Source organism: Bos taurus, chromosome 2 (assembly GCF_002263795.3).
Source record: "Bos taurus isolate L1 Dominette 01449 registration number 42190680 breed Hereford chromosome 2, ARS-UCD2.0, whole genome shotgun sequence".
Classification (NCBI taxonomy): Eukaryota; Metazoa; Chordata; class Mammalia; order Artiodactyla; family Bovidae; genus Bos; species Bos taurus.
Window position 1 is genome coordinate 52,787,638 of NC_037329.1, and position 16,958 is coordinate 52,804,595.

Here is a 16,958-nt window from a genome sequence, read left to right on the forward strand (position 1 = left end):
ATTTGATGTTGGCTACATGCCCACGTACCAAACTTTTGTTTTTGTTGAGTGTGAATGAAATAGGGAATGCAACAATCAGCAAAGCAAAAGACATACCATCAGTGAGACTGTAGCAGTCCAGTACATTATGGCTACATTCCTTGCTAGTTAAGTCACTATGGTAAAATCCTTGGCAGGATTTTTTTCAATAGTTTATTCATGATGTTCATTATTATGAGTTGTAAAGAGTATGAGAATTTCATTTTTAAAATGTCTTATGGAATGTATCACTTTCTTAGATCTTGTAGACATGCTGTGGAAACCATAACATAAAATATGAGTTACTTACAATAACTAATTTTAATCCCATCTGCTAAGTATGACAACATTAGCATTTCCACTTAATTAAAAACACCCTTAAAGCAGCAATGTTTTAATCACTCCATTTTATTTACTCTCCTCCGGTGTCACTTATAATTGTAACTTTTTATTTTTTAATAATGAGGGATTTTTTTTCTCCTTGCATCACACAAAAAAGTGCTGTCGATAATTAGCAGTCTTCTGTTATTAGTAGACTCAGGTGTCACAACTGTGTCTCATCCTCATTACAGTAAAAAATTTCACCTATCAGATTCATTATTGCTAGATAATGCGACTGAGAGCCTTTGCAGGCCCTCCAGAAAAGTAATTCAGCCAAGCAAAATTATCAGCTAATTATATTTAGAATCAAAAGCCCAACAACTATTTGCAGATAAATTGTATGAATTGAAGTGAATAGATCTGAATATTAAGATTCATAGATTTAGCAGATGATTTGTTAATTGGAATAAAAAGGTCATTTGCTAGTCATTTTAACAATAGATCAATTGGAACCCTATTTATTATTTAACTGGTAGTGCATAAGAATTGAAATGATGAATAATTGTATTATTATCATGAGATGATATTTTCTTCAAAATGGCAAAATATGGGAAACTTATGAGAAGGAATTTTATAAATTTCTTTTAAAATATTGTGACAAATTTAATATATTTTAATACACAGTCCTGATATAAATAATGTGTATAATAAGGTATAATATTTTAGAAGTCAAAATTATACCCAAAAGTAGTTGTTGTATTTTTAATTGATGAAATAAAGCCACGAATAAGGTAATTTACAAACAAAAGGTGGAACCTAAGTTTGAAAATTTTTTCTTCCTAAATCAAATAATGTCATTCCTCTCTCACTGTATTTTAATTAGCAGCGGTTTTTTGGAAATGGCAAAGTACATGCTCATACGATGACTCAAAATGTAACTTGGCCTGCAGTTTTCTTTCGGGGAACAGAACACTCTAATTCAAATCCATTATTAAAAAGCAGATAACATGTGCACTTTCTGAAATCCCTGTGACTTCACTCTTTTGATTTTATGTAATTATAAGAGAATGTTCATATGTATTTGCTTTTCAATTGGCACAGCATTTTAAAACTGAGTGTCTTCAGATAAAGTGCATATTTTCTTTTGGTTCATAAAGAATATCCCCAGTTTATGTGCTCAAAACTTTTGTGAATGTTTTATAATGCAGTCACAGTGCAGTTTATAGCTGTGCTTACGATAAGAATTTTTACACATACCCTATGTATGTAAAGAAAATAAATATTAGATGTAGTTTGGAGTTTGAAATTAATCGTTAGTAACTAGAACCTATCCCTTTCCACTGTGTTATCTTAAAACTGCTAGCAGTTCTCAAGCAGAACTTTGAACACAGTATTTTTCCAAACTTTGCAGCTCAAAGTAAATACTTTTCATTTAAACTAATTTCAGTTATAAAATAGGGAAAACATCACCCACTTAAAAACAGCTTAAATTGCATGTACTTTGTCACTGTAAATAAACAAGGTAAACATTGACATAACTTCAAACTATTCTTGGGTTGAAAAAAATCTGCAGTTCAAAATAAAATTCCGCCTTTGGTCAACATTTTGGATGCAATTCAAAGTTTCTCATAAAATAAACATATTTTAAAGAGTGTTTTGAATTTCACTGCATAATTCCTAGCCAACAGAAATTACAGTGGTATCTTTAAGGTTTATTATATGTCAGATCAATAGCCATTATACAGGACTAACACAAGCACTGAAGAGCAGTACCTTTCTTCTACTTAACCCTTACTGCTAGGACATGAAGAAAAACTTCTGTAGTTGGTCCTTAGGGAAATCCTCTCACAGAGTGAAACTTTCTTGTTTCTTTGTTTAATAATAAGAGTATTCTTTTTTGGATAAAATGGAAACTGAGCTGACTTCCCAGTCCAGAAAGCAAAATACTCATTAAGGTAATCTTAATGAGAGTTTTTCAGTAAAACAGGGAAATAGTTTTACATCCTGCCTAATAACGAACTATTTTGAAGCTTTAACTTAAAATGAAAATGACCCATCACAACAGATTGTAAATTTTTTTTCTGATGTTTTTTAAAGTGCCTCGATGATTTCTACGTCTAGAGTGTTAAAGTTAAGTATTTGCTGTTTTATTTAAACATTTTGAAAAATGAACATTCTGGGGCTTTGCAGCATTATTAAGAAAAGCTGTCCATACTTTACCATGTTGTTACATGTGTTTATCTGCTGATTATAAAATGTGTTAAACAGTATTTTAAAAACAACAAAAAAAATGCAGAGCTGCGCTTTGATTAATTCAGTGAACAAAACATATGCTGTTGGTTCTGTTCTATGAAATTCATATATGATCAATAAAATCTTTTAAAAGAGCAACTTTGGCTTTTAGGATTGTACTGCCGACCATGTTTTTCATCCCAGCTAACTCTGGGCTCATACTGTTAACTTAGCAAACAAAACCACTTTCTGGCTATAATGGTAATGTCTTTTTAATATATTTTTATCCTCTTTCTAAATTTTCTTTAGGTTGGAAGCTGTGTATTGTGGGTGTTACCCACTTTGTCCCAAAGATTTGGTTTATCCTGAAATATTTCCAGGTAGCTGCTTTAATGTACTTTTGTCTTTGTTGAAATTTACTACATGATTCATGCTAAATTAGAAAGTTTGAAAATAAACTTAGGCAGGAGCAATTGTTTATTTGGCAAGTCAACATGTTAGTGTTAAGGAAAATTTTATGTGTTTTAATACATTAGAGTAAGCTTATATTTACCATCTGTTCTTTTAAGATAACAAAAAAGCAAGTTTTCAAATAGCATTCTTCATTGTTAGCATACACATCCCATAATGATGGATTTTTATAAGCAGGTCAGCGTTGCTGCAATTGCTTACAGATTTTTTTTAATGATATACACAGAGAAAAATTGAGGACTGAAAGTCACACCAAATTATTTCAACAATTGACTAGTTAATAATATGCAACTGTTGTACAGAGTACGTATGGCTATCGTACTTGTTCTTTGAAAAAATTCTCATCACTAAATATATCACATATGCATTGTGTTACATTAGAATAATGTATTTTAATCACCCAAAGGAGATGTCTAAACAGCACAACTACACAGTCTTATTTAGCATTAAACATCCTTGTGAGCTGAGGTAACCTTATAAAATCATGCTTAAATAATGTAAAACACGAGGCGGCACAGAGCAATATGCATTTTTAATTAGTAAAGTGACTAATATCGGGTGTGTGCTTTGAGGTTTTTGTTTCATTAAAAATGTATCTGTTTTTCCTGCAGCTGAGTATCTGTATTCTACACCTGAACAGCTTTCAAAAAGGCTCCAGAATTTCTGCAAGAGACCAGATATTACAAGAAAACATCTCTATAAGGTAGTTATTGAGAAGAGATTTATGTGGTATAAATACCATATTGAAGTACAAAGAAAAATCTTAAAAAAAAAAACATTTAATTAACATACTAATGTTTAAAGGAAACATGCTAGGGAGGGATATTAGTTGTTACACTAACAAGGATTAATTAAACTGGATGATGCCAGTTGTATTAACCTAGGTCTTATGAAATACGTGCACTTAATGCATGGTACATGCTTTTTTTTTAATTTATTGTTTTCTAAGATGACTGTCCTTTACATTTAGCCCCAAGAGGCTTATAAAAATGAACCTGGATTAATGTAACTCATTAGTTTAAAAGGAAGTAAAAGGAAAGATTCTACAATTATACTAATGAGGATAAGCCTTTCTTCCCATCGTAATGAAATCTTCAGTCCTCAAAAATTCAGGTGAATGACATTTGTGAAATTTGGTGTTCATTTTTTAAATACTTTAAAGATGATTTTGAGAATCAAATGTTTCCTTTGTCTAGTAAAATTACATAAAAACCCTCAGTTAGTTTAGGATTCAACTGTCAGTCTCCTCTCTGAATGACAGAGGCAAAAGAAAAGAGTTTAAATAGCATCATCATTCAGTCCCTTCATTCGTTATGTTTTTTCCCCTTGTTTGAATCAAGAATTTTACATTGTTGGAATAACAACAGAGAGACTCTCCTAAAAGTCCAAGTAATTGAACTGGGATAAATCTGCTTTACGAGTTGTAAAGGTGGCTCTAGGCCATGAGTAATATACCTTTTTATATTCTTTGAATGTAGCATCTTCATTTTACATAAATTCAGTATACTTTACAATCTAGCAGTTTTCTAATCCAGCATATTTTAATTTTCCTATGTTAATATGTATCCTTTCTACATGAAATACAGCCCGCTGCCTTTTTTCCTCTCCTTTCCCTTATCATGGCCTCAGATACATACATATTTACATAGTGATACATCAAAACATGACTTTGTTTCTGCAGGAAACAGTTAAACTTCAAGAAAAAGGGAGAGAACCAAAAATGCAATTTAACACCCAATTTCAAGCTCATTATCTTTCATTGTCTATTAACTTGGCAATGGTTCAGAAGGTAGCTCATAATAGTTTAAAATGCTGACTGAACAATTCCAGGCTTCAGTATTACTCCTTCAGTCAATACGATTGTATCGTATTCGTAGGAAATTCAAAAAGAAAACAGTCTTCCAAGGTTTACATCCAGATTTCCTCATTTTGAAAGTTCAGTCATGGTCTTGTTTGGGTAAAATGTTAATTTGATAGTTTCCCACATAACAGACTGTCAAAATATACAGATTATGAAATTGAAGAAATAGAATAATATGTATTACAAATAGGTTCATCTTCTACATATGACACAAAGCTATTTTTTAGTGAGTTTACCATCGGATTATTGATTTTTTTTTCCTCCTAGTGAATTTTGGGCAATTTTTTTTCAGTTTTATTGAGATATAATTGACTGACTGCACTGTATAAGTGTGAGGTGTGCAGAATAGTGATGGACATATGTTTTGAAATGATTAATGATTACCACCACAGGCTGTAGTTATCACCCATCATCTCACAGAGGTACCAAAAAAAAAAAAAAACCGAGAGAAAAAATGTTTTTATCTCATGGTGAGAATGGTGAAGCATTTTAAATTGTATTTCCACCATCAGAATTTTCCATTTTTAATTTTGCTTCCAGGTAGCATTATCATCCCTGATCTTTAACCATTTCAAAAGTTATTGCAACAGGTTGCTTAGAGTTACAATAAAAAACACATCTCCAACTGAAATATTTTAAAATAGCTATTGCCATAGCTCTAATTATTTCTTTTTCCAAGAGCTTCTGGAAAAACTCTGAAGCAATGTCAACCTAGTGGTATGCTATTAATATACCAAATTGTTCTTCCTATAGCTTAAATATAGCAAATACCTTAAGTGTTTGTTCATGTTACTATGGTTTACATACATTACTAGTCCATGCATCCTAACATGGTCCAAGTCAGTTTAAGAAATTAGTGTTTTATGCATAAGCATTTATAAGAATTTCTATATATTATTTATTTTATGTACTTTTAACATGGATTTTTTTTTCTTATAAATCTATTATACACATTGATATATATCCTCATTCTAGATCTTGATGACATGTATCCAAAAATTAATCTCAAAAATGAATAAGTTAGCCCAGGAATTAGAAATAATCAAGAGCTTTACAATGCACCAGGACAAACTGATAAAAATTTTGCCAGGACAAACTGATAAAAATCACAAGGACCACAGATCTAGTTGGGTGGTTGTAATAAGATTTAGAGCTAAAACAGAAAAGGAATGCCAGCTATAACTTTATCATTAAGATTTAATACATTACACTATTTTTTTTTTACCTTACGTTTTATAAATATTCACATTTCAGGTAACATTTGCCCTCACTAAATATCAGAGAATTATTTTCCCCAAGGCAGCTTTGTACTTTTCTTAGGCAATGGAAGAGACTTGTATGTATATTATACAGAGAGTATTGAGGTTTTCTTTTTAAATTTATTCCATTGGACAGTGCTGTTTTGCTTTTAAAAACATATGCTTCTAAGATCTAAAAGGATAGAAAGTCACTGAATTCTTTAATTTGCTCCTTTCACATTTTTACACCTTACTCTTTTTTGTTGTTGTTAAAAGTTTACATTTTAAAATCATCTCAACTACTTATCATGTAGAGTTCACTTTAGGATAAGATTTTTCATATGGATTCACACTTAGAAATTTAATGACTAGAATAAGGCTACTAACACTTGGCTTTTTTCTCACATGAGACATTATACTTTCAATATGAGTGAGAGTTTGGGGGCTATAACTTGAAGCAGGATTTGAAACAGAATGCTAGTAACTGAAAAGCAGAAACAGAATTTGATACCTTTTTTTTCTTAAAGTGACTCTTTCTGCTACAAAACTCCATGCCCATGACTTCTCACCTGAAATGGTTTCAGACTTGAAATGTTTAAATTCCTCGTGTGCATGCAAGTGTGCTCCCCTTCCCTCTCACACAGACATTTTACTTAAGATATTTAGAGAAATGCATGCAGAAATCACATTTCTTAATTATTTTTAAAACTTAAAACCCTGTTCTGAATTTTTTAAAAATCTAAAGCCATTTCTTAAAAAGTTTGCCACGAGGCTCAGCCACTGGACTGCAGGTTTCTTGTACTTACAGGACACGTCCCTTTCTAAGTAGGTTACACCCCGCAGCCACACACTTGCCACAGAGATAAAGTAGGTTTCACTTCATCTGTAATAGGGAGCTCTTTTATGACTCTTGAACACAAGATTCTAGAAATAATCGTAAAGTAATCAACCAAGGATTAACTTCTAACAGTAACATAGGGCTTCCTTTTACAACCCAAGTAAGTCTTATACCGGGAAGTTATATTTTTGGGGGTCTCATTTTGACAATGGGAATTTACTTACTGAAAATTGCCAACAATTACTTGAGATCAGTACTTTTTGCTTTTAGAGAGACTTTGATCATTAGATTTTAAAATGCTTTAGAGGAAAACTTCTGTTCACCACCTTGTTACCAGTATTGAAAATAGCACAAAAGTACAAATGGGGTCATTGTATAAAACATATACTGCCAGGACTAACAGTAGGTTTTCATTCCCACCCTATTTTTCATTTATTTTTATTTATAAATTGAGTGATATTCTGTGTTTAAAAAAGAGAGAGAGAGATGCCATCCTTCCTTTGCTTTACAAGGGTAAACTGTAGTTTAAGTTTTTTCAGATGATAGCAGCTGATTTTTATTTTGTTCCCCTCGTCAAGTTCTTTCACATTCCAGAAACCTTTATAACCTGCTGTTATTTGGAGGAAAGGATAATTTTCAGATTTCTGCCTAAAAGTGATTCCAAAGAGTGATTAAGCTTACAGTTCAGATTCAGAGCCCAGAAAAGCCATTTGTGGTTGTCTTAATTATATCAGGTTATATCTCCCCGAACCACAGCCAAGCCACTTTAAGTTTCCTTCAAGAGACTGGTCACTTTATAGTCCCCTTTTAATTTGAGCTTATACTCTAGATGTGAATAAGGTGGTGCTCACTAGTATTAACACGCCTCCAAAGTCATTACTTTTTCCTTAAAAAATGAAAACTTAAAAGCTCATGACATTTTTAGAACTTCAAAAACCTCTCAATTGCACGAGCACAGTCTAAGGCAAATGATCCGTCTCAGTCTCCCTCCCTCCCTCCCCGTTACTCTTCCCTCTCTTTCTTAACTTCTTTCCTTGATTTTGTTTGGCTTGGTTTTCCTTTGATTTGTCTAAGTAAAATGCAAGCAAAAAATCTTTAGCACAATAGATATACTCAGGGTGATTAAAATCAGTTAGAGGTTTTGGCTGCTTCTCTTTCTCTGCTACTAATTTGTAGCCTGGCTCTAGGTGAACTTCTTGGCCTCTATATGATTCATCTATAAACTTGGAAGAATTCTTTTTTTCTTAATTCTTAATAGCATTTTCCCCCTGAGGTCCTACTGTAATGAAATAATGAATATAAACCCGTTTGTAAACTTGAAGTGCTTTATAAATTCCACATAATAGTAATGGCATTTCTCTTGTGCCTTCGCCACTTAAAAGTAAAATTCACATTCACAAAAAACATGTATTAAGAGTGTTGTCTATCTTATGTTCAGAAAAGTTAAAAGTTGGATGATAAACTTCTGATAGCTGTCAGCCATAACATAAACCAGGAAATTTGTGTGCAGTAGAATATACCCATTTGCAAAAAAAAAAAGGCGGAGTTGGGGGGGGCAGCTTTCCACAATGGTTGAAAATATAGTTCACTTTAAGCCAATCAGAAACTGGGATTTCCTGAGGTGATGAAACTTGAGAACCATTTACTTGGTGGCTTTTTGAAATCTAATTGACGTAAGTTATGCAAATTTACAATATGAATTTTCAGCATGCTTTAGTCTTTCAGTCGTTAATGCTTCTTCATTGCTTTTTCTTCTCTCCCTCTCCCTTACAGGGTGAAATGGCTCCTTTTTCTTGGGCAGCCCTACATGGTAAATTCAGGTCTCTGCTTACAGCAGAACCTAGGGAAGATTTGTGACAGATGGGGCTAAGTCACAAACTTGCAGCCTAAGGCAGAATCTGTAGAACTTTCCAGAGTGTGCCCATATTTACCTGATCAGAGAGAAAAGAAAATCTGCAGAGGAAGCTGAGCCTGGCTGCTTGTCATAGCTGACACAGAGCCATCTGCCACAAACCTGTGGCGGCTTCAGATCTCCAATCCCTGCCACCACCCCAACTCAAATTAAATACAGATTCCTAGAGACGTTATGATGGTTACACATGTCCTCAGCATCACATGGAGGAGACTGTTCAAAAAAAATATGTGGCCTGTTGTATAACCGCACTCATGTATCCCATATGTGGTGCCACATTGAATTTCCGGTTGAATCCGTTTTTATCCTTTGTACTGGATGACATGGTGCCTGAATTCTTTCTTTTCGCCGACACGATGGCAGCCAAACTGCAGCTTCAAACGCTCTCACTTGGCTGGGTTTCTACCTAGGTTGCCAGGTTATCATCGGAGCCTTCTTGTGTCCTCAGAGGGCCACGGGGCCTGAAAGGAGGATCAGAATGCTACTGACTAATTGGGCAGCCATCTCGGAATTGTTTGTGGGCAAAGAGCTGCTCTAGCACTTTTCTTTTAGCAAATTAATGACTCCCTGGCACCGGGGTTTTAAGTGAAGGTATTAATAAGAAGTCTGGCAGGTATTCCCATGATTCACAGAGTTACATTTGCATTTAATTTATCTTAAAGAAAGTTGCAAGATAAACAGCTGTAATTCAGACAAACATGGGAAATACACTAAGCGGGGCCATCTCGCCCATAAAATGAACACAGAGATACTTGTTTTAATTCTTTTCCAGGCATAAAAATAGAGAAATAAAAATACTTCTTACAAAACCAGTAATTTTGATATAAATATTTGTCAAAAATATTTGCATCCAGCTACAAATATAATCTTCTCAAGATAAATCACTTATGATTCCAATAGTCAAGCTGGTGTATTTGTTAATGTCAAGATATTTTGAATGGCTAGATTGTAAAATAAATTTTTAATAAAGTGCCCACTGCAATTTTTAATTAACACATCTCATTTCCATGTAAGCCTGTACATCTATCTGTATGTTTCTCTCTGAACACTTTCCTTGTGTCAGAGACAACGAATACAATTGTTTCTTTTCCCGATGAACAAGGATCTGTTTTGCAAATGTTTGTGAGATATTATGACATTTCCAAGATTTTCTTTGCATTCTGGAAAGCAGGAGGTAAACATTTGTAGTCATTAAGGTAAAGTCTGTTGATAAACCATCTTCTGTTTACTGACAGGTAAATTGTAACTCTCCTAGCTTTTGAAATGAATAACTTCTATAAGCTGCAAAGTGAGGAGCAGCCAGGGGGAAGGGGGCAGACAAGGGCCAAGCCTGGATCCTTGGCTTTTAGAAGGACTGAGTTGTCTAGCAGGCATCTGAGACAGAGGGGGCACTGGTTCAAAAGTCTGGTAGGACCCATCTGACAGGTAGCAAAAGTGTAAGCAGGAAATAGATGAAGGTAGAGCCCTCTAGATAGAGGCAGTCTTGCAGATCAGGAAAAGCAGCAGTTCAAGGCCCAGGAGGCCAAGGATTTTAAAAGCAGGGAGAGTAAGAAGCAGAAACAACAGGTTCTATCTCTGCACAGAGTCCTCCCTGATCAGTGTGAGAGCCCTATGTATGATGGACATCACAGCACTGGATTTGAGTCCTCCTCCCATTCTGAGAAGGCACTGGACAAATTAGCCCATAAAACAAAGGGCTCAAGAATTATTTGAGAAGTCCCTTCTGGTCTGAGACTGTGAAACTTGGAATCTATCGGTTATGTTCCTTTTGAGTGCAAAAGCTAATATAAAAGGGCCTAAGAGCTTTTTAGACTCTTTCTCCTGAGCAGGGTTAAGCATCTAAAGGGATGCTTCAGTTAGAAAGGTGCTGTGTTATAGATGACGTCTCTCAAAACAATATTATACTCTCACAGCCAAGAGACAGTGCTTATTTCATTATGTCCTACTATCCTGAAAATGATGAGCTCACATTTCATAGTGAATTGTGTATTATATGCATAACTATCCATATATACTTTTTTTTTAATTCATGGGAAAACAATATTAATTACCATTCAGATAGTGCATCTGAAACACTTAAATATTTGCCTGATTTTGGCAAACACAATATTGCAAGTTACCTGTGTACAAAGATATTTTTCTACACCCATAAACTCAAATCAAATTTTGGCTTTAGCTGTGCCAGCATTACTTCTGGAATAAAAATTTGCAATAAAGTGGTCACTTCTTAAAACTATACTGTTGGATTTGGTATTGGTGCAAATAAGCAATGAAAAGTCTTGTAAATGTATCATTTGTAACATATGAAAAGATAACTGTATATGTGTGTGTATGTGCCTGTGTGCTTCTCAACACCCATGATATGGTGGTATGGAGGGTTATTCAGTTAACCCATATTTTGTTAAGGAAAATCGACAGTACAAGCTGACTCTTTACTTCCTGCTTTGCTTGTGCTGTGCTGTGCTGTTGCTAAGTCACTTCAATCTTGTCTAACTCTCTGCAACCCTATGGACTGTAGCCCTCTAGGCTCCTCTGCCCATGAGATTCTCTGGACAAGAATACTACAGTGGGTTGCCTTGTCCTCCTCCAGGGGATCTTCCCGACCCAGGCAGGGACTGAACACTCTTCTCTCAAGTCTCCAGCACTGGCTGGCGAGTTCTTTACCACTAGCGCCACCTGGGAAGCCCCTTGCTTTCTTCACTTTCACTAAAGAGAGCAGACACTCCCATTATTTCTTATTTTGAGTATAGATGTTGAAAATTTTTGTTTTTTTTTTAAACGTTCAATTCTGTTCATTTTATTCTCTTTTACATTAATCATTAAACCAATTTTAATCTTAAATGTCTTTAAAAGTCTGCCCATTATCAACCCTGACACAGTGTTCAGGATGCCTGTCCCAAATTTACCTAACCTGTGTTTCTGGCAAGGTGTTTCTGTAATAAACAGAAGAGCACCTAGTTCTTAATATACTTATTTATACCAGGTTAATCGGGAATAGATCAAAAGACCTTTCCCCAAATGCACCTGGTTTAACAAGCATCCTTCAGATATGGTTAATTTTTAATGTCCTGCTCCAGCTCTCAGTTCTTCAAACTTGCCACATAAAGATGGCAGCACAGTCAATAAGGCAGTGAAAACTCAGCCATAGAGGGCTGCACAAATTCACTTCAACACCTTGAAATGCATCTGGAAGAAAAGATTTCGTTTTATGTTGAAGGTGTTAATTATATTTGATATTTTTAAAAGTAAAATCTGTTTTTGAGAAAGCATCTGCTACCCAGAAATATTATGAGCCACAAAAAAATTTTTCATTTCAGTCTCAAGATACTTTCTGCAGATGAGAGAATCAGTTTTCAAATGAGAGTCCATGCTGTCTTTTAATGTTGACATATTCTATGAGTTTTATTCTTCTATTGACTATTGACAGGTGTCACCCTAAGTGCCTTTCTGTTTCTGTGGAAAACTGGAAAACAAGTTTCATTTTAAAATGTGAATTGAGATGTACAACGACCAGTGCTGCGATAACCTGCCCTCCCCTCACAATTATTCATTAAAATGTAATTGGGAAAGGTTTTAAACTATGTAAACAGTTCTACAGGATGCTCAAAGATATGTACCTGTGTGCTTAAAGTATAACAGAAAACTTGGGAATTAGCGCCAAGTTTACAATTATGGTTAAGTCAGAGGCGTGATGGTAGGAAGATTAGACACATAACTGGCAAAGGTGCAGTACCTTAAGAAATGGTCTGTTTCTTAAGCTGGGTCATAGCACACAAAGTCTTATTTCTACCCTTTATGACTTTTTGTATGTCTTAAATGTTATTACTGGATCTACATTTTTGATAGGAGCTGTAGATATTTGGGTTACCATGTGTAATATAGGAGCTGTAATACTCTGCTACCAAGCCGTTCTTAACGTTTCTCAGTTGATGGATGGAGTCAGAAAACCATTTTCCTTTAAACAGTAAAAGAAACTGCCCTTTTTTTCCACCGGTGGTGGTGGAAATGCACCACCAGTTTTGCATGAGAAGACTTTCCTTGGCTTACTGGGAGCCAAGCCCTTAACCTTGACCCTGAAACAACCCATACTACGAAGGAAGTTGAACTTGACTGTCTGTGGGTTCCTTTTTCCTGGGGCTAATGATCACCGTTTCTGACTAATGTGTGTGGCGTTACAAATAGAAAATGGAAAACTAGGGCTCCAGAAACTCCTTTTTGAAGAGTCAAGAGAGGAAGATGGAGGAAGTTATTATATGAGCTGGTCTTTTTTATCTTGAAAAATTCAGAGCTTTGTGGTAGGGCACAGAGCTGTCTGAGCTGCTAACCGCTCTACCCACTTCCTGCATTGTTACCTGTTCCCTTTCCTCTTTAAGACAAAGGCTTTCATTGTCGTCATCCCATGAAAAGGAATCCTCCAAGTATCTGTGATGCCCTAGCTGCATGTGAGTTACATATGACTTCAGAATCCCCACATCCTGTGGCCCATTTTCTAATTTGGAATTTGGGGGTCAGTGCCTTCTGGGGTCCTCCCAGCACCTAGCACCACCTTGAAAGTAGAGTCACTCAGTTGTGTCTGACTCTTTGCAACCCCATGGACTGTAGCCTATCAGGCTCCTCTGTCCATGGGATTTTCCAGGCAAGAGTGCCTGGAGTGGATTGCCATTTCTTTCTCCAGGGGATCTTCCCGACCCAGGAATCGAACCCGGGTCTCCCGCATTGCAGGCAGACGCTCTACCATCTGAGCCACCAGGGAAGCCCACCTTAGTGATTTCCTTTTTCTCCCATATCTCTGTGGTAATGACTTTCAACCCTAGGACAGGTTCTTCGTGGTTCCCATAAACAGATACAAAGAACTGATGTTTCCTAAGAGATAATCTGGTACTTCCCCTGGTGGCTCAGCGGTAAAGAATCCACCTGCAATGCAGGAGTCAGAAGAGATGCAGGTTCGATCCCTGGGTTGTGAAGATTCCCTGGAGGAGAGCATGGCATCCCACTCCAGTATTCTTGCCTAGAGAATCCCATGGATAGAGGAGCCTGGCGGGCTACAACCCATAGGGTTGCAGAAGTTGGACATGAATGAAGCGACTTGGCATGCAGGCACACAGAAGATGATCTAAAATGTGTACTGTCGTATTAGTTACTGCATTTAAATAGCAGACCCAAGATGGAATGCTAGAAGATGGGATTCCTACTGGAAATACTTACGTAACACTTTTCTCAAGGAATTTGAAGTCCTTTATATCTGAAAATGTAATGTTTCCATCACCGTTTCACAAGTGAGAAAATTAAGGCATCATGTTAAGGCTTATGTAGGAGCCAGACTGCCTTATAGAAACAGAAGGATGTTTTGTGTCTTTGTATAAGCCTTTCTCTGCATAGGACAGTGTCATTGTCACCTTCCAGCCTTTCAGGAAGCACCAAGTTCAGTGTTGATGACTCACTGGGACCTCTGGTTCCCTATTATTTCTCCCCTCACCAGGCAAAGGGCAGCAGGAGGTGGCCCACACACGTAGTTGGTAGAAAAAGGGGCAAGAGAGACCCTGTGGTTTTGCTCATATTTTAAGTATTTTTATTATGACTGTTATTATATCTGTAGGGAAGCATTGGGTTGCTACATCCCATCCCAGGCCCTTGCCACTCCCTGTGGTCTTAACACTCTGTAGGACTTGCACATGGTGTAACTTCCCTGGCCCTCCTGGTACAGCATTTGTAACCTCCCCATTTTAGATGTGAGGACACTGAGGGCTGAGTCCTGGCTGAGTTGCTTTGGGTCCCATGTAGACACAGGTCTAGACTTCAGTCTCTTTCAGGAGGTTGTGATCAACTCATTTGGTCAAGTGGTATAGTAGTTTGGTGGTGGTTTAGTCACTAAGTCATGTCTGACACTTGCAACTCCATGGACTATAGCCCACCAGGTTCCACTGTCCATGGGATTTCCCAGGCCAGAACACTGGAGTGGGCTGCCATTTCCTTCTGCAGACCATTCCTTAAAGGAGGTGAAGGGGAATATATCTATCTGTCCATCTTTTCCCCCTTCCCTCCCCCTCTTACTATCGGAAGAAACACAGACAAAGAAGTTGCTAGTACTTGGCTATAGATTAATTTCATGTTCCTCCTGCCTGGCCTGGTTATACTTGTAGTCCAAGCAATCATAAGGAGAGGAATGCAAAAAAATTGACTTCTGGTCCTAAACTCTCTGACTTCTGGTACCTGTGATGTTTCTGAATAGCGGAGTCTTTTTGCCTTTCACATCATACATGTAGACGCTACCTATCAAACAGGCTGGCCCTCTATCCAGAAGGCAGTCCCCACGATCTCGCCCTGTGCAAAGGGCCTAGGGCAGAGGGGGCAGCTGGCATCAGTGCAGAAGCACCTTTAATTGTGCAGCAAGGGCCCGCTTCATCTCATCCCCAGTAGATAACCCAGAAATTACATCCTGAAACTAACTTCCCCAGGAAGAAAAGGAAGAGGAGGAATAATTTTAAAAGAAGATACTTCCAATACAGTATTAGACTGTAATTCATAGGGAAATTTATGCCTGAGATATGAATTTCTGAAAATAGCATTTTTTAAAGGGAAACACTGACACATCCTTAATTATAGAGTAATAAATACCAATGGTATATTATCTTCTGATATTTCCTTACACAGATATCAAAGCATGCAGCTGTCTTTGAAAACTGATAATCAAGTACAATGTAAGTGTATTACATCTTGAGCTTACAGCACACCCTTTAACTAAGCAGCCTCATGGAGCACTTAACAGTGAGAAACAGAGCTGCTTCAAGTAGAAACCTAACTGAACAAATTAGACTTGAATTGTAACTTAAGAATCATAGTCAAACCAAAATGCCTGTCCTTGCCAGGAAAGGCATTCCAAAGGCAAAGAGCATGCCAAGTAAAAAGCCTTTGCTTCAGGATTATGGAGGCAGTTCTCAAAAGCCAGCATAACTTAATGATCAATCAGAAAAATATAGAGCAGTAACTTCACAACCAAAGGATGCATAAAAATTGTACAAAGCATTAGTAGTGGAATAGGGAGGAAGAATGGGATTTTAACAGAAAGTATTAAGGTCTTAGAAAGCTCTATTTATTGCTTTCAATCCAGGCAGCAAAAAGAAAGACAAACATGGTCAAAGAAAAAGTACGTGGACAAATGTGGGGGGTAGGAAAGGAAATGAAGGTTAAACAAGGCCAATATGATTCAGAATGAAAGGGAGGGAGGCGAGGATAAGGAGCCAGCTGCAATTACTAAATGTTACATTAAGAAGAGCTGCAATGGAGAGGGGAGGTATGGATATTTGACTAAGTGGATTAATGCCTTCTTCCTGGGGTGTCTGAAGATGTAGATTTTAATTTATTTGGTACAGGATTTTATTGTGAAATTCTTAGCGGGATGGGGATAAATAGAGACAGTTATAAACACTTAGAAAGTAGAAAAGGGGAACATAATGCTTTTCATAAATTTAACTATAATAACATAGTGTTTGAAGCTATGGACACAGGTAAATGGAAAAAAAAAAATTAGTCCATAATAGTAGAACTTACAGGAAATTTAGATGAAATTTAAAAGAAAAAAAAAAAAAAACAGAAGTGTGAAGCCAAGGATTTTGAATGACTTAGGGGCTGGTTTTATTGCTGCTCTCCTTTCTCCACCCATTAAAAATAATAAATCATAACTCTGGCATTTAGAAACCTAGTCATGAACATCATTTATTAATATAAAGTTGATCCTGTGCTGTTCTTTGGTGGGTGGTAAAAACACGAACTAACAAAACTGGCCTAAAACAACGATAGCAGAGTGATCCTCCCAAACACAGGGAAACTATAAGGAAAGAAAAACTCTTAATTTGCTCTTTCACCTTATTTTGCTGAAAGAGAAAGTCAAAATGTGGAGTGCATGTGGCTAAATCAAGACTGGATGCTTCAGAGTAGATTTTAAAGATTTTCCCAAATATGTATCAAAGGGTGGGGGAGGCTTGGAACCTACTGTGATTTACAGCAATTTATTAATCTTCTCATCTACTACCACTTCTGGGAAAAGTGGCAAATAAGGAAGGAAGGCTC

At 36.4% G+C, this 16,958-nt stretch overlaps 1 protein-coding gene across 23 annotated transcripts in view; it reads left to right on the plus strand.

Annotated features, from left to right (window-relative positions):
* Nucleotides 1–16,958, plus strand: part of GTDC1 (glycosyltransferase like domain containing 1) — a 496,188-nt gene that overhangs the window by 415,483 nt on the left and 63,747 nt on the right. For 13 of the 23 annotated variants that reach the window (XR_009490748.1, XR_009490749.1, XM_059875323.1 and 10 more), the window contains 2 exons: nucleotides 2,881–2,951; nucleotides 3,654–3,745. Coding sequence is in view for 21 of the 23 variants with exons in the window: in XM_059875323.1 (XP_059731306.1) it covers nucleotides 2,881–2,951; nucleotides 3,654–3,745 (163 nt within the window). In the remaining 2 variants the exon portion in view is untranslated. The other 10 variants (XM_024975731.2, XM_059875307.1, XM_059875326.1 and 7 more) reach the window with 3 other exon arrangements.